At 43.9% G+C, this 24433-nt stretch overlaps 1 protein-coding gene across 1 annotated transcript in view; it reads left to right on the forward strand.

The window, feature by feature from the left end:
* Positions 1-1217: 1217 nt before the first annotated feature.
* Positions 1218-24433, forward strand: part of enox1 (ecto-NOX disulfide-thiol exchanger 1) — a 76391-nt gene continuing 53175 nt past the window's right edge. Inside the window, exon 1 of the mRNA XM_079519098.1 lies at positions 1218-1350. Within this exon, the coding sequence (XP_079375224.1) occupies positions 1230-1350 (121 nt within the window). The 5' untranslated portion in view covers positions 1218-1229. The remainder of the gene's footprint in view (positions 1351-24433) is intronic.

Below are 24433 nucleotides of genomic sequence, written 5' to 3' on the forward strand. Positions count from 1 at the left end.
CCACTCAGTTTGGTTACCATTCACCAGCTAACGATTTGATTCAATTTGATTCTAGGATGCATCAAACGTTTCTATATCACTCAATACGAGCAGTCAGATATACAGTACTGAACAACACATTTGATTTAGAATTAGTAATACAATTATTATTATAATTATATCATTATATTTGGGCTTGTCACGCACGTTGCTGCGTCGATGCAGAATTGTGCACGGTTACGAATCGCCATGCATTGCTGAATCGATTATTTTTTTACACCACTGTTGCTCCTGTTGATTCCAGTCTCTCTCTCTCTCTCTGTCTCTCTCTCATTCAGGTGGCGTGGCATCGCTGATGCTTCCGTTCCTTGGCCTCCTCAGCCCTCCATCGTTGTGTCGTCTCCTCAGCCCTCCATCGTTGCATCGCCTCCCAGGAGAAGCAAGGCTCTGATGAAAGGAGAGGAGAAGAGAGGAGAACGCCAAGACCTGCGATGGCCAGCAGTACGTAGTACCATACACTTCATTTCATGGTGACACCTTAACAGTTATCGCGTCATTGGCGTATAATCTACGGCAATTTTAATGTTACGCTCCACGCCATTGCCGGCAATTGGTGTTTTATAGTGACATTAAAAAGTTTGAGAACCACTGGTGTGTAGGCAGCCTGGGTGATGTTGTTTTGTTTGTTTTTGTCTCTCTTCTCTGTGGTGGTGTGTATGTTTTTAGCAGTGGATGGTGTTGTAGGCAGCCTGCGTGCGCAGCACAACCACCTCGGGGTCCCGGGCGTCACAGAGCCTGGATCCTGGGCTACCTCCATGACCAGCCATGGAGACATGGAGCAGCGACGGCTCAGTGTCCCCCCCGTCACAGAGCCTGGACCACCGCCATGGGCCACCGCCATGACCAGCCATGGGGACATGGAGCAGCGACGGCTCAGTGTCCCCCCCGTCACGGAGCCTGGACCACCACCATGGGCCACCGCCATGACCAGCCATGGGGACATGGAGCAGCGACGGCTCAGTGTCCCCCCCGTCACGGAGCCTGGACCACCACCATGGGCCACCGCCATGACCAGCCATGGAGACATGGAGCAGAGACGGCTCAGTGTCCCCCCCGTCATGGAGCCTGGACCACCACCATGGGCCACCTCCATGACCAGCCATGGGGACATGGAGCAGAGGCGGCTCAGTGTCCCCGTCACAGACCCTGGACCACCGCCATGGGCCACCGCCATGACCAGCCATGGGGACATGGAGCAGAGGCGGCTCAGTGTCCCGGGTGTCACGGACCACGGACCACCGCCATGGGCCGCGGCCATGAACAACTTGGGCATCGTCCCCATGGGCATCAACGGACAGCCGCTGCTCCCAGGTATAGTAGGCCTCGACGTATACATGTCATGGATGCAAAGTGAATGGAACCCAAAATTAGAGTCACAGGAAACGGAGCAGCTTTTAAAGTAATTAATGAAGAACTGAGGCAAACCTTACACTGATATTGCTGGCAGGAAGCAGGCAGTTGAACAGGAATCATCAGAATGTAGTGTGGACACCACTGAACAACACCAAGCAGGAGTCGTGGAAAGGGTTGCCTACGCGGGCATTTATTAACTCAAATTGTCACACACAGTCAGTCAACTTAGGTGGTTATCAAATGTTCAACTTAAATCCTTCCGTTCACAGGGGAAAACTGTCACTGCCACTGGTGTGGTTTCTCTCCCTATTAGGGACAGTTTTAAAGCTCTACACGGGTTCCAGTAGTAGAGTGGTAAATCACAAATGGTCTTATTTCTTCTGCGGGTATTTCCAATCCAGGGTTGCCTGTGAGTGAGAACAACTATTAGTTTCTTCATTTCAACACATGGTAATTTAAGAGGGTGTGTGTGTGTGTAACCTACCGCCAGTACGCCGCGCCAGTGCTCCCTCCGGGAGTCAGTGAAGAATGACAGCGTCAAGCGTCAGCGTCAAACATTTAGTCGCCGCAGGCTCGGAGCGCGGCCGTCGCGTAATCAGTCTGATTGATCAGGGAGATTGGCAGGTATCTGTGCTCAACGATGACGCCGAGGGCGGGGCGTGGTCTTCGGGCCTGCGCTCCGTCTCTGACGCTCCACTGACTCCTGTTGGGGCGGCGCACTGACGGCCCGCTGTCATGGGACATCCCACAGTAGTCAAAGTCATAGAAAGTAGTCAAAAACAAGAACAGGGAACCAGGAACATGCAACTACATCAACAACAACAAGCTATGAACTGACAGTGTGTGTGTGTTTGCAAAGTCCAGTTTTATAGAGCGTCGCAGTCCCGCCCCCTCGAGAGACCCGGAAAATAAATCCCCGTTCATTTTCCTCATAGACTTTTCAGAAAGTATTTATTTAAAGACGTTTACGCCGCGGACAAAGCCAACTCTTGTCGTGACAAATCATGACAATAAACACAATGTGATGGCCGCGCAGGTGTGAGGCAGGTGCACAGGGCTCACCACTTTATTTTAAAAACTAAATTATAAGCGCTATACCAACCGAAATGATTATTTCATTTTAAACTAAAAATGACCCTACTCTTTTGTACACTTTGGAACTAACAAACAAGAAGCAAGGAACCTTCTGAGAAGCAGCAGACCCCGCTGTAACAAACGGTGCTACAAACACTGGTCTTCTACAGCCTACAGCACAACATGGCCGCAATGGCTACAGGTGAAATCACCTTACAAACATTGTGGAATGCCATCCAGCAAAGCAGAACGGAGCTGCTCCAACAGTTTGATAAAAAGACAACTGATATTCAAACTAGTTTGGATACAATCAGAGGCTCGATGACGTCGCTTGCTGAACAAGTGGAAGAAGTGCAGCAACGAGTCAGTAGTAACGAGGACAACATCCAAACGGCCCACGAAACAATTATTAAACTTGAAAAAGAGATGACCGCTGTAAAACGAAAAGTCCAACAGTATGAAGACAGCTCATTACGCACAGTCGTGCGTTTGGAGGGGCTCCCCGAGACAGTGGAGAAACGGGACCTCGCCGGCTTCCTAGCCGCTTGGCTACCATGGTTGTTTGGTGAAGAAAACCTCGGCGGCCCCGTGCTGATTGACAGCGCGTATCGCTTGAAACTAAAACAACCAAACCCCAACAAGCCTAGACCAATACTACTGAAACTACTGCGAGCTCAACAAAAGGACATCATCATGCGCCTGGCGAGGGAGAGAGGAGAACTGTACTACAACAGCGGGACCGAGGAAACCACCAGAAGCAGGATCAACTTTTACAACCACTTCAGCCAGGAGGTGATGAAGAAACGCAAGCTGTTTGACGACGCGAAACGCATACTTAGATCTAAAAGCCTGTCTTATTCAATGAGACACCCAGCAATACTAAGAGTCGAACACGGAGGGACCTCCCGTGACTTTCATTCCCCAGAAGCCGTACAAGACTTCATCGTTGGACTTGAGTGATGCTGAGAACGGACAGATTCAAGGATCCCCCCCCCTACTACCAAGACAAACACCGTGAGACGAGATAAGTAACCAAAACTAAGACACACACACTACTAAATGAACTATTAGAAAAATCAGAAACAACCTTGAACATGGATAATTAAAGGACAAGTATCTAAAATGATAAATACAAACTTAGTGGTTAATTTCTAGTTTTTTTTTTCTTTTTTTGTTGTTGTCTTTTGTAGGTTTGTGGTGTTTATACATTTGTTTTTTTATCTTCCTTTTTTTTTACATTCAATTATATATATTATTTTTCTTTCTTTGGGGTGGATGGATTTTTGTTTTTTTTGCTAGTTTTTTGTTTTCTTTTCTTAGCCTTTTAGGCGCAAGGGGAAAGGATAGTTAAATCATGTGGGCCTACTAATCATTAAAAAAAAAAAAAAAAACCCCAAAAAAACCCAGACTAAATTATATTGGTAGCCTATTTATATCTTTTTCCCCCCTTTCATTTGTTGTTTTTTCTGTATTATTACTGAATTGCTTGCTTGCTTGTATTGTTTGTTTCATAGTTTTTGTTTTGTTTTTCTTTTGTTTTGTTTTTATTTGTTATCATAAGGGGTAGCGCCCCACAGCCTGGTTCAAATAGTGGTGTGCCACCTGGCAATTTAAAGGGGAAGTTAACAGGGAGCCAAGTGGAGAAATAGATATGGGGCTAGTGAGTATGTTGTGGTTTACTTTCTGTTTGGGGAGGGTATGGGGGGATGAGAAGGGTGGGGGGGGACCTAGTACAAATACATATTATTTTTATGAACTCAATGCATGTGATCTTATGAACTATGACAGATGGTATGACACAACTGGAGTGACTAATTGTAGGCATATATACTGTAAACTTGTGTGTGTGTGCAAAAACACACACGCTCATGTACAAATGGAATGCTGCAATCTCTATAACAAAACCATAATTAAACCATTATTAAAGTCAACATTGAAAAAGATTCTAGATGACTAGCACTCTGACATTTATGTCCTTCAATGTTAAGGGCATCAATAATCCCATAAAAAGGAAAAAGATTCTCAACTATTTAAAGAATCAAGACTGCAGCATTGCATTCATTCAGGAAAGCCACTTGACTGATGCAGAGCATGTGAAGTTGAAAAGAGATTGGGTTGGGTCAGTATTTTATTCCTCTTTTAATTCCAGATCAAGAGGGGTGACCATACTATGTCACAAACAGTTAAACCTAAAAATACGTTCTCAAGAAAAAGATACTGCTGGTAGATGGATAATCCTCAAATGTGACATAAACCACGAACCATTTACACTTATTAACCTATATGGCCCCAACAAAGATGATTCATCCTTTTTTAGGAATATTCTATTATCCTCTGCACAAAACTATGGCACATGTATCCTTGGAGGTGACTATAATTTGACACTGAGCTCATCAGATAGATCTAATAAGAACCCCCAGCCATTAAGTGCCGCAGCTAAAGTTGTAAGGGATGGTATGTCTGAAATGGGGTTGGTCGATGTTTGGAGAGTTCTTAACCCACTGGAGAGGGAATACTCATTTCATTCTGTGGTTCATGACACTTACTCCAGATTAGACTTGTTTTTAACAACTAAAACACTACTTCACAATGTAATAGAATGTAAATATCTAGCCTCCACAATATCGGATCACTGCCCATTGAAATTGAAGGTGAAACAATACTCTGACAAACCTAAAACTAAGCGTTGGAGATTCAAGCCATATCTCCTTAACGACCCTGATTTTGTTAACTTCTTAGAAAAGCAAATCGACGACTTTTTAATAATGAATGCTAACTCCGCCTCCCCAAGCATAATTTGGGAGACACTGAAAGCTTTCCTAAGAGGCCAGATAACGTCTTTTGGAGCTTCCAAACAAAGAAAAAGTAGACAGTATTTAAACACACTAGATAAAGAAATTCACGAACTAGAGAAAAAACATGCAGAAACCAATAGAGCTGAAACCTTTCACATACTAGTAAAAAAGCGGCTTGAATATAGCAATTTAACCACTAGCCAAGTAGAAGCAGATATGGCTAGAACCAAATACCACTACTATGAAAAGGGGGACAAAACCGGCAAACTACTTAGCTGGCAAATAAGAAAAGAAGAGATGGCAAAAACAATAGACTCAATCAAATCTAAGGATGGTGACGTATTACATAAACCTGAAGAGATAAACCAGCGTTTTGAAATGTTTTACCATGATCTATATAAATCTGAAAATCAAAACTCAACTGCTACAAAATGTGAGGACTTCTTGGGAAACTTACCGATTACTAAGCTTCCTGTAGAAGTGAGAACTAACCTTGAGACAGAAATATCGAAGGAAGAAATCACCAAGGCTATTAACTCATTGCAAACGGGCAAAGCACCCGGTCCAGACGGCCTACCTGCCGAATTTTATAAACAGTTCATAAATAAATTAATCCGCCCTTATATGGACATGCTCAAAGATAGTCTCAATAATGGTAAATTACCACCAAGTCTAGAATTGGCAACAATCAATGTACTTCCTAAGCCCTCTAAGGACAAACAACTTTGTGACTCCTATAGGCCCCTGTCAATGCTAAATGTGGATTATAAAATATTTTCTAAAGTACTCGCACTAAGAATGGACCCTGTGATGTCTCTCTTAATCCACGAGGATCAGACAGGTTTTATTCAGCAGCGACAGGGTTCAGATAATATCAGAAAACTTTTTCATATCATTGAGCTCTCTAAACAAACAGATGACTCAAGATTTGTAATCTCGATGGATGCTCGAAAAGCTTTTGATACAATAGAATTTGAATATCTTTTTTATACACTGAAGCAGATGAATTTTGGTGATGTCTTCATCAATTATATTAAGATGCTTTATTGCTCTCCGAAGGCACAAGTGTTGACAAATGGTATACTTTCCAAACCTTTCCAATTGGCACGTGGAGTACGACAGGGCTGCCCACTTTCCGTATATCGTATATATGTTCGCCGCGGCCATTGAACCGTTGGCGGTGGCAATTCGGAACAACAGCAATATATGTGGCATAAAGACTGGAACAAACGAATCCAAACTCTCACTATATTGTGATGATTTATTAATTTATATTACCCGCCCAGATAAATCCTTGCCGCAATTACTCAGCATATTAGAGGCATACAGTGCCATATCTGGTTACAAGATAAATTATGACAAGAGTGAAATAATGCCAATAAATAGTGTTACTACCCACAATACCCACCCATTGGTTTCCCATTTCAAATGGGCACCAAAAAGCTTTAAATACCTGGGAATCCAAATATCTAATGACCTGAGCCAAATATACCAAAATAACTATTTGCCTATTATGGAAAAAATTAAAACCGACCTATACAAATGGAAAGACCTACCAATTTCCTTAATTGGACGTGTTAATGTGGTCAAGATGAATGTTCTGCCTAAACTAATTTATTTGTTCCAGTCAATCCCACTCAGCTGCCCACCAAGCCTGTTTACATCACTGAACAAAACCATCTCAATGTTTTTGTGGTCCCAGAAACGGGCTAGGATCAGGTTAAAAGCACTACAGGCTCCCCTGAATAAAGGGGGTTTAAATCTCCCCAACTTCAGACTGTATTACCTAGCCTGTCAATCACGTGTTATTTGGTGTTGGCTCAATAGTGAGAGGCTGTCCACACCAGCATGGGTTAAACTGGAAGGAAACATAATCCATCCCACTCCACTACAGATAATCCCTTATATAGACACGCAAAAAACCCTTAATTCTATTACTAAAAACCAGATTATACATCATACTTTTGCATGTTGGAAAGAAACTATTAAACTAATGGGAAAACAAAATACCTTGTTAATGAGCATGCCTTTGTGGAACAACCCTTGTGTCCCCAAAATTATTAGTGATGGGATATCTGAAAACTGGAGATCCAAGGGAATCAGTGAGATAAGAGACTTGTATAATCAAAACATTTTTTCTGATTTTAATTCCCTGAGAGCGAAATATATCTTACCAACATCCAACTTTTTTAAATATTTACAGATACGGAATTGGGTAAAAAATAACAGTTATAGCTATCCCCATATGACTGAAACACCAATAGAGAAACTGTTTAACACTACAAACTCATCGAAGGGCCTTGTATCTAAGATGTACACACTGATGAACAACGAGCAGAAAGATGACAAGATGCTACAACAAAAAAATAAATGGGAAAAAGACATTAAACACAAATATACTATGAAAGAATGGCAGTCACTGCTCCAGAGCACCCAAACAACTTTAACAAATACAAAACACAGGTTAATTCAATTTAATATATTACACAGAATTTACTACACACCTCACAGATTATATCAATTTAGCCACGAGACATCACCCAATTGTCTTCGATGCCAACACGTTAAAGGAGATCTAATCCACACGTTCTGGAATTGCCGGAAGTTAAATTATTATTGGAAATTCATATTTGAACAACTTTCTAAAATTATTGGAAAAAATGTGACTCCTGACGCACGAATAGCTATTCTGGGTGATGTCTCTATGCTGAGCAATCTTGACGTCTTTGAAAATAAATTTATCCTGTTAGCAATGTCTGCTGCAAAAAAATGTATTCTCTGTCATTGGAAATCCGAACCCCCTCCCCCGACTAAACAATGGTGGGCAGAACTCCTATCTTATTGTACACCGGAAAAAATCATGTATAATGTAAAAGGAAAAATGTCGCACTTTCAGAAGATCTGGGGTCGGGCAATGGATTACATTCCAAACATGGGACGTGAACTGGAGAGGGCTAATTGAAGCATAATGGAGAATGTTTGATGTTATCACTGTTACAATGTCTATCTGTCATTCTTGTTGTTGTCATGTTTATTATTTATGTTTTTAGCACAGACGATCATGGACAAAAGAAAATCATGCATTTGTTAGTTTCTTGTACTAGGAAGGGTCGGGGAAGGGTTGGGGTTGTTTAGTTAGGAAATGTATTTATTTATAGGTTGCATTTTATAAACTGTATGTAAATGAAATGTTAAAAGCAAATAAAAGATAATAATTCAAAATAAACACAATGTTTTCTTCTTTGTAATTATTAGTTTGGTCCAAAATATTGTGTTTGAGTTGGCTTTGTACGACGCTTAAAAGGTCTTTAAATAAATACTTTTTGAAATCTGGGAAAAATGCATTGGGATTCATTTCCTGGGCCTGGCCAAGGAAGCTCTGAGAAGGAAGGGAAGTGGTCACGTGACTGGGCTGCGCCATGACACTTTCATGCACACTTTCATGGGAGCCAAACTCACACCGGAAGTGCAATGAATACATGGCAGTGAATGGAGCCGGCTGGACCAGCTCATAACAAACATTATGAACAATTGAGACCTTTTGTAAAGTAATCACTTCTGGAAAATAACAGAAGACATATCACAGGTTGTTTTCTAATCACTTACTTTTCGATGTGCCTGTGCACATCGAAAAGTAAGTGATTAGAAAACAACCTGTGCACAGTATATAATTTTATCTGAGGATCTAAACAGCAGCAGGTATCGTTTCTGGCTGGGAAGTCTTGCGATACTTGGTGCGTTCAGAAAGGTACTTTGTGCTCTTTAGATACCATACCTCTATAAAAATGACTCCAGTGCATTCTGCCAAACTTCCGGGTAGTTTGGCTCCCATGAAAGTGTCCATGAAAGTGTCATGGCGCAGCCCAGTCACGTGACCACTTCACTTCCTTCTCAGAGCTTCCTTGGGCCTGGCGTCGTCATGAAAGGGGGCGGGACCGCGACGCTCTATAGGGAGCAGGTTGATTAGCAAAGGGTTCACAGGTTGGCTGATGAGGGAGTTGGACACAGGTGTGTAAGTGGGACTGTAGTGTGGTGGAAATTAATGGGAGAATGTGGCCAGACAGACCGTGACGATACACTTCTCAACGAGCCTGGAAATTCGGCGATTTTCGATTGAGTTTTGGTCATTAATTGTTGCCTGTCTTTCTAGCTAGGAAGATCGGACGGCGACAGACTAGATACCTGAGTAAAGTTCACTTTGAGCTGCACAAATTAGCCTACATGTTGTGCCCGGTACGAAAAACATGGGCTCGAGTTCACTCTCAGAGTTAAATTAACATTGATTTTACAAAATAAATTGGGCGTCCCAGAGATAGAAATGCTATTGAATGGTGGTCCGTAGACTTATGCATGTCAAACTGAGGGTCCTTGAAATTAAACGGGTTGAGAATCACTGCTAAAAATACAGTCTCTTATGGGGGGGGGGGGTCCCGGGGGGGGGGGGTGTCCCGGGCACATCTTTTCAAATGGGGGTCCATGGGGGCTAATTAGTGTCAATTTGGGGGTCCTTGACATGAAAAGGTTTGGGAACCACTGCGTTAGACTACATCTCACCATCTGACACAGACTGTCGAGTCTGTCCCGTTAATATACAGTATATATGAAACTGTCTGTTTCATTAATATACACTATATATGAAACTGTCTGTTTCATTAATATACACTATATATGAAACTGTCTGTTTCATTAATATACACTATATATGAAACTGTCTGAGTCTCTGTTATCTATAGACACTGAAAAATATGAGAGAGAGAGAGAGAGAGAGAGAGAGAGAGAGAGAGAGAGAGAGAGAGAGAGAGAGAGAGAGAGAGAGAGAGGTTGAATGAGGATAAGGACAATATGAGAGGAAGCTTTGGTCTTCATTTTAATGGCCTGATTTCATATCTGTCCCACTGCTAACGCTAATGGGCTTGTTAACTGTATGTGTGTGTGTGTGCGTGTGCGTGCGTCTGTGCATGACTATGTGTCCATGTGCATGTGCCGGAGACACACGAGTACGAATGAATGCGTTCCTAGCTGCGTGGCTTTTGTGTGAGAGCGTGCACGTGCATGTGCACGTGCCCGTGCCCGTGCACGCCATTGAGCTGCAATTACCATCGTGACAGCTCAGCCAGTGAGGTAGAGAGAAATTAGGGCCGTATTAAAATTCATGAGAATATTTTACATCATACATATTTATAGAATCATAATAACGGATATGGAAAAACCTCCGCCATGTCAGTCAGAGTATGGCTGCAGTGTGGTGTGGTGGAAACCGCACGCACGCACGCACGCACGCACGCACGCACGCACGCACACACACATGCACACACAGGCGTGTTGTGAGCTTGTAGATCTGTTATTTTTGGTACAAAAATAATGGTGCGCAAAATAACAGGCCTTAATACAAGCACATGCACGCCACTCACGCCATGCCACGCACGCACACACGCAAACACGCACGCACACACGCACGCACGCACGTCTCATCTTAAATATGGGGTCAGAGCCCCCTATGTGTTGTCCGTGAAATTGCAGATGGACAGAGAGAGGCTTCCGGACTCATCTCAAATCTCGCGAGAGTTTGTTGCTGGGATAAAGAAATGTCATTAACAAAGTAGATTTTCTCCTGATTTGTCTCGCTAAAAGAACCCATTTTACTATGAATACCTTGTAAATATTGTGTGCCTTGTGATGATTTGGTCCAGTATTTAGTGACCATGGAGTTAAGGAATGGTTCAGAAGCTGTGTAACACACACAGCCCCTAACCCTGCATAGCACATAACACACACAGCCCCTAACCCTGCATAGCACATAACACACACACACACACACACACACACACACACACACACACACACACACACACACACACACACACACACACACACACACACAGCCCCTAACCCTGCATAGTACATAACACACACAGCCCCTAACCCTGCATAACAGTATAACGCAAGATGAATGTAAACTTAACCCTCGCTCTGAACCTTAATCCATCACCTAAATCCTAAAACATGCCCTAGCTGGCCTGAAATGTGCAGGCTGGGCCAGAGACAGAGATATAAGGATTTTGTCCTGAAATGTGTGAGCCAGGAACTGAGATAGAAGGATTTTCCTCTGAAAATGACACAACCACAACCATGAAAGTGTTTTGTGAAGCCGAACGAGAACACGAGTGGAAGAGCGCACACGCACGCACGCACGCACGCACTCACGCACGCACGCACGCACGCACGCACACACCCACGCACACACGCACACACAGTCAATTATCAATTTATAATCACTGGAGCAAGTATTTTAGATTTCTTGTCCACATTTGGAGTTACATCATGGCGAGGTAACTACACAACCCAAACCTCTACAAAAGTGGTCTTACCCTTTAACTAAAAGTAGTGTAAAAACCCAAACTAAATCATAAAACCGCCTGGTGTGTTTGTGTGTGCCTTGAACTGGTGAAGTATCTACAGGTTGAGTTGAGTTGGTGAAGTATCTACAGGTTGAGTTGAGTTGGTGAAGTATCTGCAGGTTGAGTTGAGTTGGTGAAGTATCTGCAGGTTGAGTTTGGTGAAGTATCTGCAGGTTGAGTTGAGTTGGTGAAGTATCTGCAGGTTGAGTTGGTGAAGTATCTGCAGGTTGAGTTGAGTTGGTGAAGTATCTGCAGGTTGAGTTGAGTTGGTGAAGTATCTGCAGGTTGAGTTGAGTTGGTGGAGTATCTGCAGGTTGAGTTGAGTTGGTGAAGTATCTGCAGGTTGAGTTGGTGAAGTATCTGCAGGTTGAGTTGAGTTGGTGAAGTATCTGCAGGTTGAGTTGGTGAAGTATCTGCAGGTTGAGTTGAGTTGGTGAAGTATCTGCAGGTTGAGTTGAGTTGGTGAAGTATCTGCAGGTTGAGTTGAGTTGGTGGAGTATCTGCAGGTTGAGTTGGTGAAGTATCTGCAGGTTGAGTTGAGTTGGTGAAGTATCTGCAGGTTGAGTTGAGTTGGTGAAGTATCTGCAGGTTGAGTTGAGTTGGTGAAGTATCTGCAGGTTGAGTTGGTGAAGTATCTGCAGGTTGAGTTGAGTTGGTGAAGTATCTGCAGGTTGAGTTGAGTTGGTGGAGTATCTGCAGGTTGAGTTGGTGAAGTATCTGCAGGTTGAGTTGAGTTGGTGAAGTATCTGCAGGTTGAGTTGAGTTGGTGAAGTATCTGCAGGTTGAGTTGAGTTGGTGAAGTATCTGCAGGTTGAGTTGGTGAAGTATCTGCAGGTTGAGTTGAGTTGGTGAAGTATCTGCAGGTTGAGTTGAGTTGGTGAAGTATCTGCAGGTTGAGTTGGTGAAGTATCTGCAGGTTGAGTTGAGTTGGTGAAGTATCTAAAGGTTGAGTTGGTGAAGTATCTGCAGGTTGAGTTGGTGAAGTATCTGCAGGTTGAGTTGAGTTGGTGAAGTATCTGCAGGTTGAGTTGAGTTGGTGAAGTATCTGCAGGTTGAGTTGGTGAAGTATCTGCAGGTTGAGTTGAGTTGGTGAAGTATCTGCAGGTTGAGTTGGTGAAGTATCTGCAGGTTGAGTTGAGTTGAGTTGAGTTGGTGAAGTATCTGCAGATTGAGTTGAGTTGGTGAAGTATCTGCAGGTTGAGTTGGTGAAGTATCTGCAGGTTGAGTTGAGCCCCATTTGGGGCTGACGGACCAATTTTTCTACAGGTCACGACTTGAGTAAAACCAATCTAATTTATTTTCTTAACTGGCTTATGGCCAGCCTATTTAAGTTTAAAAATCACACCCGTGTGAAGTGAGGGGCGCTCTTATCATCGTACATCATCATGACGTAAAATAGAAACTATATGTCGATTTGCTCAGACACTATGACGTAAAATTGTCCATTCATTCTCAATGGGAATTTCATGTTTGTGTAGGACAACGTTTGTGCACATTCACCAAAAGCTGGATATAGGAGGGGCTAGGGGAGGGGCTAGGGGAGGGGCCAGCGCCCCTCAAAAAACATACGTCACTCACAGCTCCAGATAGCCTATATAAGATGCTGCAGGGTGAGAGACCACAGCTGTAGACTGAAGACACAGAGGAGAGAGAGAGAAAGAGAGAGAGAGGGATAACTGACAGTGAGAAGAGAGACAGAAAAGACAGAGAGATGTTTGGGTGGACGGTTACCAGAGAGGACGGAGGAAGAGACAGAGCTGGTCAATCTGTCGTGGCAGTTGGACACCAGGTTTATTCCTTTACAGACTCCAGAAGCTATTCCAGCACGGACCACATTGATGTGAACGTCTTCAGCACAGTGTCTTTGCGCTGGGAGACCCTGTTGCCCCCGGTTACAACCAGAATGATACCGAGAGGACGTCCCAAGTGCTACAGCCACACAGCTGTGCTGATAGAGGACGTGGTCTACATCTGGGGGGGTGTTACTACATGGAGGAAAGAGGTGTCGAGGGAGTACTGTGACGTCCTTCAGGCATTTGATGTCGATGCTAACAGATGGTTCATACCAGAGATCTCTGGGGCTGTTCCAACTCCACGGTTCCTCCACTCAGCATGTGTCTTGGGGAAGGTCATGTTTATTCATGGAGGATTAACCCAGACTGGATCCACTAATGACATCTACAAGTTAGACACCACCACGATGGCCTGGTCTTTAATTAACACCAGAGGAACTCCACCTCCTGTTGCATTACGCTTTCATTACACATATCACTCTGCTACCATCATCGGGACAAAGATGTTTGTATTTGGGGGTCAGACCACCATCAGAGTGTTTGACACAGAGACCAACCAGTGGATGAACACACCTTCTACACAGCTTCTTCCAGAAGAACGCTATGGTCATTCAGCCTTTACTTACAATGGAGAGCTGTACATATTTGGTGGCTGGAACTTTATCCAGGCTTTCAATGATCTGTGGAAGTTCAACCCAGAGACCTTCTCCTGGAAGAAGGTTGAGCCAAAGGGGAAACAGACGCCATTCTGCGGTAAGTATCGGATGTGCTGTTGCATGCTGGGAGATCGTCTCATCATCTTTGGAGGATACAGAGACGACGGCGGCTCTACACCCGTTCTACTGAATGACCTGAACATCTTAGACTTCAGTCCTAGCCTCAAGACATTATGTAAGCTAGCAGTTATTCAGTACGGTCTGGAGCAGTCTGAACTCACACACAACATCAGGTGGGAACTGGCAGCCATGACTAGCAACAGCCAATAGGAACTGGCAGCCATGACTAGCAACAGCCAATAGGAACTGGCAGCCATGACTAGCAACAGCCAATAGGAACTGGCAGCCATGACTACCAACAGCCAATAGGAACTGGCAGCCATGACTAGCAACAGCCAATAGGAACTGGCAGCCATGACTAGCAACAGCCAATATGAACTGGCAGCCATGACTACCAACAGCCAATAGGAACTGGCAGCCATGACTAGCAACAGCCAATAGGAACTGGCAGCAATGACTAGCAACAGCCAATAGGAACTGGCAGCCATGACTAGCAACAGCCAATAGGAACTGGCAGCCATGACTAGCAACAGCCAATAGGAACTGGCAGCCATGACTACCAACAGCCATAGGAACTGGCAGCCATGACTACCAATAGCAACACATGAAAAAAATGACAGACAGGCCGGGTTTTGTAGTTACCTTATAACTTATGACCACTAGGGGGTTGTGTAGTTACCTTATAGACCACTAGGGGGTTGTGTAGTTACCTTATAGACCACTAGGGGTTATCTCGCCATGATGTAACTCCAAATGTGGAAATCAAAAATAATTGCTCCAGTTTTACAATGTGAAGATCTGGACCCGGATCCTCAGATCCAGTCCGGGGTTTCTTCCTAATAAAAATGGCAAAATCAACATGAAGATAAGATTTTATTAAAAAAATAAAACAATAAAAATAAATAATAATGAAAAAAAAAAAATGAAAAAAAAACAGCATGAGTTTTGGTGATGCTCTATATTGTCTGAATCAACTTTGTGTTTGTTTATGTACTAAAAGAGTGACTTTCAGATCTGGATGTAATCAATAGAGCTACTCTGGCTTGATCTTCTCGAGTAGCCTAATTCACTCCAGTACTGCCTGTGTCACCATGTTGAGGTACTTTTACTGTACTTATTTACATCTTCTCAATACTTTATACTTCTTACTGTACTTGACAGCTTTAGTTACTACTTTTCAAATTGAGATTATCATTACTAAACATAGTACGTTAACCAATTAAAGGGATATTTCACTTAAAAAAAAAGCTTTTGGTCATTTCATCGTCTTCTACTTACAGTATATAAGCAAGAACAACACAAGAGGTTTCTCTCCGACAACGACGCAGTGAGGGCCGAGAGGCCCGTTGACCCCCACCCCCCCTCCACCCCTCCCCCTCCCCCCTCCACCCCTCCCCCCCTCCCCTGGAGGCTGTGTTCTGAACAAATTGCTCTCGCTCGCAATCTTCACACAATGTCAAAAACACCCAAAGCTCCACTTGTTGTAGGAACCAATTTCAGTAGTTTTTTGTTTTTTTCCTGGCTGTTTTTGCGGACTTTTGGACCGTACCAAAATCTCTGAAATTGTTTTCCTATTTAAGATTATTTTGCATTTACGGACTAGATCGCACCCGCGACTGCTCGCGGGAACGACACAAGTTAGAAATACATTCCCCACCCATTGTTATGTCATACCTGGTCCATGCTACACCCATCACACCCATTTTCAGTGTAGCCGTTGCACCCATCTGTACAGTATGTATGTGAGTCCATTTTAATGCTCATAATGGAGATCTCTGCATCTGACTGAAGGCACGTCAGCGCAGAGTTTTTGCACACTTATAGCAGGACATTATAATCTTGACGTTTATATGCAGTGCTGAAGCTGAATCTATAGACGGAGCCACTAGTGTTACCATTTCAACATGGCTATAGTACTGTATATGAAAAGGCCTTCCCATATAGAAGCAGGGTGTTCTCTAAGCTAGTATAAAAGACCTTCCCATATAGAAGCAGGGTGTTCTCTAAGCTAGTATAAAAGACCTTCCCATATAGAAGCAGGGTGTTCTCTAAGCTAGTATAAAAGGCCTTCCCATATAGAAGCAGGGTGTTCTCTAAGCTAGTATAAAAGACCTTCCCATATAGAAGCAGGGTGTTCTCTAAGCTAGTATAAAAGGCCTTCCCATATAGAAGCCAGGGTGTTCTCTAAGCTAGTATAAAAGACCTTCCCATATAGAAGCCAGGGTGTTCTCTAAGCTAGTATAAAAGGCCTTCCCATATAGAAGCAGGGTGTTCTCTAAGCTAGTATAAAAGACCTTCCTATATAGAAGCAGGGTGTTCTCTAAGCTAGTATAAAATACCTTCCCATATAGAAGCCAGGGTGTTCTCTAAGCTAGTATAAAAGGCCTTCCCATATAGAAGCCAGGGTGTTCTCTACGCTAGTATAAAAGGCCTTCCCATATAGAAGCCAGGGTGTTCTCTAAGCTAGTATAAAAGGCCTTCCCATATAGAAGCCAGGGTGTTCTCTAAGCTAGTATAAAAGGCCTTCCCATATAGAAGCCAAGGTGTTCTCTAAGCTAGTATAAAAGACCTTCCCATATAGAAGCAGGGTGTTCTCTAAGCTAGTATAAAAGACCTTCCCATATAGAAGCAGGGTGTTCTCTAAGCTAGTATAAAATACCTTCCCATATAGAAGCCAGGGTGTTCTCTAAGCTAGTATAAAAGGCCTTCCCACATAGAAGCCAGGGTTCCTGCGGGCCAGGCTCTGCCAGTGGGCCTAATGAGGCCAACTCCTTTCACCTGTGCAATTTCCAGCCTCTGCCTCAGCCAATTGAGGCTCAACCAATCAGGCTCTGCCAGTGGGCACAGGCACATACACAGATCTGACATATATGACAACGTATATCATTAGGTTCCCATGTTGCATCGTTCCCAAGTAGGCCGGTGGCCGACTGCGACGGGCATGTACAGCTGGGTCTAGTATATGAAAAGGCTTTCCCATGTAGAAGCCAGGGTGTCCTCTAAGCTCTTAAATTCCTGCATATAGCTGCACATGGAACACATTGGACACTTGAGGGATCTGTCTGCGCTCCGACGCACGCACGCACGCACGCACGCACGCACGCACGCACGCACGCACTCTCTTTTCTCTCTCTCTCTCTCTCTCTCTCTCTCTCTCTCTCTCTCTCTCTCTCTCTCTCTCTCTCTCTACATTAGGCCAATGTAATACGTCTCACATGTTTCCAGCAATGTGCAGCCAGTCAGTGTATTCGAGATGAGATACAGGATATTATGCTGCATGTTGTATACTGTATATTTTGGCGTGTGTACAAGCCTTGTGGGGGTTCGTTGAGCGAGAGCACATTGTGGAGTTTATTAAATGAGCGTGCAGCCTGCCGGGGAGATATTCGCTGAGGGTGTGTGTGCTTCGCTTTAAAGACTCAAAATAGCTGAATGCGTTGGATTTTGCGTCCCACGTGAATAGAAACACGAGCTATTGTGAGCAGAGAACAGTGCGCTGTACAGCAGCACCATTACTACCCAGCATAGCATTTTCTCGGCATAGAAGACGTTTTTTAATGATTAATGGAAGCTTTTATATTTCATAATCAAGAATCAATTCATTACCATGTATAGGTTTACACATGCAAGCACTTTGCCAACACGGTCAAATATTTGGACCGTTTGAATTGAACGCCAACAATGAACAATTAAAGGCACATTTGCGGGGGGACCCCGGGAGTGGGGTCCCTGAGGGGGTTCTTGAGGGGGTCCCCAGGGGGACCCCAGGAGCGGGGTCCCTGAGGGGTTCTTGAGGGGGTCCCCATCAAAGTTAGACAATTAGTCTTCTTCTTCTTTCGGTTCCCATTACACTACATTCAACTGCTCAACCCCAAAGCATGTTGTCCAAATTCAATTATGTGACTGTTAACATTCATACTGGGAAAAGATCCTGAAATTGTCAACAATGGAACAATAATCAAACAACACAAAACAAAACAAAGGAAGAGTCCCGAGTCAAGTCCAGTCATGCGTGTGTGTGTGTGTGTGTGTGTGTGTGTGTGTGTGTGTGTGTGTGTGTGTGTGTGTGTGTGTGTGTGTGTGTGTGTGTGTGTGTGTGTGTGTGTGTGTGTGTGTGTGTGTGTGTGTGTGTGTGTGTGTGTGTGTGTGTGTGTCGTTCTGTATCCCACAACAATAAACCACTCCCTGTTTCGATGTGATGCTCTACACATGTGGTAACGCTTTTATGAGATAATGTGTCTTTGTGTGTGAGAGAGAGAGAGAGAGAGAGAGAGAGAGAGAGAATATCAGTTCACGGACAGGAAATTACTATTCTGGGGGAATATTCAGCAAATATAGTCGCCCACACCCTCCATAAGGCACCCACACCCTCCATAGGAACAGCCAGGAACATTGGTGTTGTCCTGGACAGTCAGCTCTCGTTCAAAACACACATCACAGGTGTCACTCGATCCTGTAGGTTTACACTCTATAACATACGAAGAATTAGATCGTTCCTCACCCAGGAGTCAGCCCAGCTCCTAATCCAGACAACAGTCTTGTCAAAACTTGACTATTGTAACTCCCTCCTCATTGGCCTGCCGGCATGCACACTTAAGCTGATCCAAAATGCCGCAGCTCGCTTGGTCTTCAACCAGCCAAATTTCTCACACGTCTCCCCCCTTCTCCGCTCCCTCCATTGGCTCCCGGTCGCTGCCCGCACAGAGTATACAAAACTCTGATGCTGGCATTCAAAGCAACCAAAGGTATGGCTCCCCCATATCTTGCAAGTATGATTGAACCTTACAAACCCTCCCGTGCAGGGAAGCTGGAAGTACCTTCACTAAAAACGCCGGGACAACGCTCCACACGTCCCAAACTCTTCTCCCTTCTGGCTCCAAAACTATGGAATGCACTTCCTGTTACAATCAGAACTGCAGCCTCACTCCCAATCTTCCGTCGTAGTCTGAAAACCCACCTTTACATCATGGCCCGTAGCACTTACGTATGTAGACTTAAATACCATTTTATACAGACTTATAGCATGTTACCTAGACAGCACTAGAATTGCATTTCATGTAGTCAAGTCATAGCACTTTATAGTATATATAGTATAGTTTATATGTTTAGTTTAATTATATAGATATCCCACTGTTACGTTCTTAGCTTACGCATGTTTCATGATAACTACTTTTTATGTATGTGATCATTGTGATGTATTGCCATGCTTTTGTTCTTGCTTATTGTAAATCGCTCTGGATAAATGCCTAAATTGTAAATTGCAAATTGTTATAAGGCACCCACACCCTCGATAAGGCACTTTGAACAACTACGCTGTACCCCATTACCTCCTCAATACCTCCTCAAAACACATCCATACAATGACAAATAAAAGTTCTCTCATAGATTTTTTTTTACTGTCATGCTCTCTCTCTCTCTCTCTCTCTCTCTCTCTCTCTCTCTCTCTCCCCCCTTGGCCTCAATTTGCGCTATCCTCTGTCTATTTGTTCTCTGTCTCTCTCTATCACTATAGATATTTCTTTCTTTCTGGCTCCCACCCTTCTCTCTCTCTCTCTCTCTCTCTCTCTCTCTCTCTCTCTCTCTCTCTCTCTCTCTCTCTCTCTCTGGCAGACACAGCGTTGCTCTGTGCCAAGGAAGCAGGTCTTGAATCACTTTTAGAGTTTTGGGGTGCATGCGTGCGTGCGTGCGTGCATGCGTGCGTGGGGTCAGGAGTTTGTGCGGTGGTGATAGATGGGTCGCAGGCGGGCCGTGTGTGTGTGTGTGTGTGTGTGTGTGTGTGTGTGTGTGTGTGTGTGTGTGTGTGGTGTGTGGTGTGTGGTGTGTGGTGTGTGTGTGGAGGGGTGGGGGGGCGATTCACCTGTCATAGATATCCACCGACAGCACTTTAATGACAATATACGATCCTATCTGCTACAAACTGCTCAGAGTAATGGGATCCATGCTTCCCCCCCACGTGCACGCACGCACGCACACACACACACACACACACACACACACACACACACACACACACACTAGTCCTGAGAGATTTCAACATCTCAGCAAACAATGGCGTATGGAGGCATTTTCCTGGCTGGTCGTTTTTAATTATTTTTATTGCCATGAACTGCAGGACGTTTTTAAACAACTCTCTAGCCCGTGTTGCGCTGTGTACTCTGGTACTCTCTCTGAGTACTGTGTACTTCTGAGTACTCTGAGTACTGTGTACTCTGAACCTGAAAGACAACACACACACACACACCAAGGCCCGCCCCCGCTCGATCATGATTGGAGGGGGCTATATAGTGGCCTCCGGGCAAAAATGAAACCTACGTTTTTTTGACCTCCAGGGGTTAACCACTGGGGACAGGGAGAAACTCCTTATATGGTCAGCACACTCTATAGTAGGGAGGATTATCACAACAAAACAAAAAAAATAAGTGATATTTGAATTAAGTGAAATCACTGAATATACCTTTAAAGCTGCTATAAGCAATAATATGTCAAAATTTTAATTACCTTTTTATTTTTATTTTTTTTGGTATTCAGACAGCCAGCAATTGGTAAAACACTCCCAAAAAAATGTAGTCTCTGTGACACATCTAGGGGCCGCAATCTGCATTCAAAGATTTTCCTTTAGAAGCTTTGTCATTGGTCGATTTGCCTGTCTACTTCCTGATTGGTTAGTCATCTCGATCGGGGTTTTTTGCGACCAATGACAAAGCTTCTAGGAACATCTTTGAATGCAGATTGTGGCCCTTAGATGTGTCACAGAGACTTTTTTTGGGGGGAGCGTTTTAGTCATTGCTGGCTGTCTGAATACCAAAAAATAAATAAAAAACAAAGTCATTACAATTTTTAAATATTATTGCTTATAGCAGCTTTAAAGGACCACTTCACCATTTTTCAACTTCTCTTCCTATAATTGGTCCTAACTAATCGTCTCATAGGAGGGCTGTGGGCAGTTCAGAAACCCGTCCACCAGTGACATCATCGATGGTGAATCCAAGCTAATAGAAACGATAGGCTTTCTTTTCCTGAAAAGTTGCAATGCAAAAGTTGAAGCCATCGTTCTCACGATAATAAAAATCTAAATATATTTTAAAACAAATCTTGTTTAAAAAAAAATCTGCCTAATGATGATGTCACTGGTGGACGGGTGTCCGAACTGCCCAAAGCCCTCCTATGAGACACAGACTGAGTAGGAAAAAATGGTGGTGTTTTATCATGAACATTAGTGAGGACCAATTATATGAAGAGATGTTGAAAAGTGGTGAAGTGGTCCTTTAAGGGCTCAGAAACTAGGAATCAAACCTAATGGGTCTAAATCCTGATTTAAGGATTAGCCCTGCGTGTCCCTCACCGTGGGGGGGATGGAGCTTTATGACTCCTGAAGGACAGTAAAGTCTTTGGATGAGTTTTAAAAGTTTACTTCAGACGCTATAAAAGAAACCTGTGGTCTGCAGCTGGTCCGTACTTGAGTGCGTACCAAAGCATTTAATGTGGTTTGCTTTGTGTTTCTTTATTGTAGTGAACCCTGCTTGATTGCTTTCTTGGCCTGCGGGGCTGGCTCGTAAAAACAAAAAGAGATTTAAATTGCAACGGGACTTCAACCTCGTTGAATGAAAGAAGAGACACAAAGAAAAACAGCACAACGAATTGCAAAATCTGGCTGAAAATGTTGAAATTGTTTGATGTTGTTGAGGTGAAATTCACATCTTATGTTATAGCTGCCCTTAGCCAGTTAATTTCTAACGTTTTTACCAACCTTTGAAGACCTATAGAATATTTTTCTCCACCACCATCCACCCACCGATCATCTGAAAGGACGTGGTAGAGTCTCTGTTGACTGTTAATTTATTTTAGCAAAAAAACAAAACAAAAACGTTAGCATTATGCTAAACTGTCTTGAAAAGGTTGTGATCACGTGATTTCTGGGCGTACTCTCCTTCGTCACTCCTATAGGATCATTCACAGTTTGCGGAAGAGCGCCCTCTATCGTAACACCACCGAAAACACGAGTGACGACGACTTTTTTCGAGCCGCCGTATTGTCGTCACTCAACAAGGCGTGAGCCTGCATCGAAATGACCAGTAGGCTCGTCAGCGGTGACCTATGAGTTAAAACGGGCGGCGTGGGATGTGCCCAACATGGAGACCTGCGTGCGATTTGAGTGGGTGTGGTTGTTGGTGTCCTCCATCTTAGCTCAATGAGTGGGTGTGGTTGTTGGTGTCCTCCATCTTAGCTCAATGAGTGGGTGTGGTTGTTGGTGTCCTCCATCTTGGCTCAATGAAGTGGGTGTGGTTGTTGGTGTCCTCCATCTTGGCTCAATGAAGTGGGTGTGGTTGTTGGTGTCCTCCATCTTGGCTCAATGAGTGGGTGTGGTTGTTGGTGTCCTCCATCTTGCCTCTTTGAAGTGGGTGTGGTTGTTGGTGTCCTCCATCTTGGCTCACTGAGTGGGTGTGGTTGTTGGTGTCCTCCATCTTGGCTCAATGAGTGGGTGTGGTTGTTGGTGTCCTCCATCTTGGCTCACTGAGTGGGTGTGATGGTTGGTGTCCTCCATCTTGGCTCAATGAAGTGGGTGTGGTTGTTGGTGTCCTCCATCTTGGCTCACTGAGTGGGTGTGGTTGTTGGTGTCCTCCATCTTGGCTCACTGAGTGGGTGTGGTTGTTGGTGTCCTCCATCTTGGCTCAATGAAGTGGGCGTGGTTGTTGGTCTCCTCCATCTTGGCTCACTGAGTGGGTGTGGTTGTTTGTGTCCTCCATTTTGGCTCAATGAGTGGTGGTGGTTGTTGGTGTCCTCCATCTTGGCTCAATGAGTGGGTGTGGTTGTTGGTCTCCTTCCTCCATCTTGGCTCATAAACATTGCATTATAACTGCACTAAACAAACCTTACCTTACAAAGCAACCAAAGGTATGGCAACCCCATATGTTCAAAGCCTGATCGGACCCTACAAACCCTCCTGCGTGCAAGATCAGCCAACGCAGGGAAGCTGGAAGAACCTTCACTAAAAAAACGCCGGGACAACGCTCCACACGTCCCAGACTCTTCTCCCTTCTCTAAAACGCCAGGACAACGCTCCACACGTCCCAAACTCTTCTCCCTTCTGGCTCCCAAACTATGGAATGAACTCGCCGTTGCAGTTAGAACTGCTGCAGACTCACTCCCAATCTTCCGCCGTAGTCTGAAAAACTTGACATGAAATAGTTTGAGAACCACTGACATATAGAAACATGTTTTTCAGAAACATATGTTTCAGGTTAAGAGTGTCCGCTAAATGCCTACATTGTAAATTGTAAACTAGAACCACTCACACTTCTTTGCCATTGGTTATAAGGCCCAGTCAAAGTTCACCAACGGTTGCATTCCAATGCGAAACAGAAGATGTGCCACAGAACGTTAATGTTTTATTCACCAGTTAGCTCGCATTGAATTGGAAGGAATAATGCTGTTTGTTTTCCACAACGTCACTGTGCCAAGCCAGAACCTTGTTCTAAACATAAACAGCACAATGGAAGCATGGCTCCTGGGAGGAAAGCACATCAATCACGTACTGTGCACCGTGCACGTGCCGTGCACTGTGAGGAGTTGTCTACTTTCCATTCAAATAAAGTCAATGCAAGAACGTGTCGCATGCACGCACGCACACACGCACGCACGTCGTACACGCATTAGTATACTTCTGAGGACATCCACATTTTAGGATGAAATGAAAGGATTTTGATTATCGTGATAATATCGTGAATCACAATTATTTTGGTCACAAGTCACAACAATGGCATATGAACATTTCATATCATATAGATTTTTCATCATAGTTTAGTTTTAGGTAGTTTTGACACGTGTTAGTTTTTATAGCGGGTTTGCTAGTTTTTATTTGTTTTTCTTTTTCTTTGAGGGACGCTATAGCCCCTGCTATCACAACTTTCCTGGTTTGTTTAAAGACAAAATTTGGCTTGTGATTGGCTGATCACCCCATAGTGATGATTTGATTGGCTGAGCAAAGTATCATATTGAAGATAAAAGTGAGGATGCAAATTGTGATTGGCCAAAATGAGATGATATATGATATATCATTTCTGCCCTTTTCAATCCTGCACCTGAAAAACATATCAGGTGCAGCCAGACGAAAAGGGCCAGAGTATGTAATACAAACTCAAGAAAAGATAGCATTTAGAAAAAGAGTGACAGATTAAGCTTAAAAATAAATTGCAAAACGAAAATAG

The sequence above is a fragment of the Electrona antarctica genome (assembly GCF_951216825.1).
Source record: "Electrona antarctica genome assembly, chromosome: 13".
Lineage (NCBI taxonomy): Eukaryota > Metazoa > Chordata > Actinopteri > Myctophiformes > Myctophidae > Electrona > Electrona antarctica.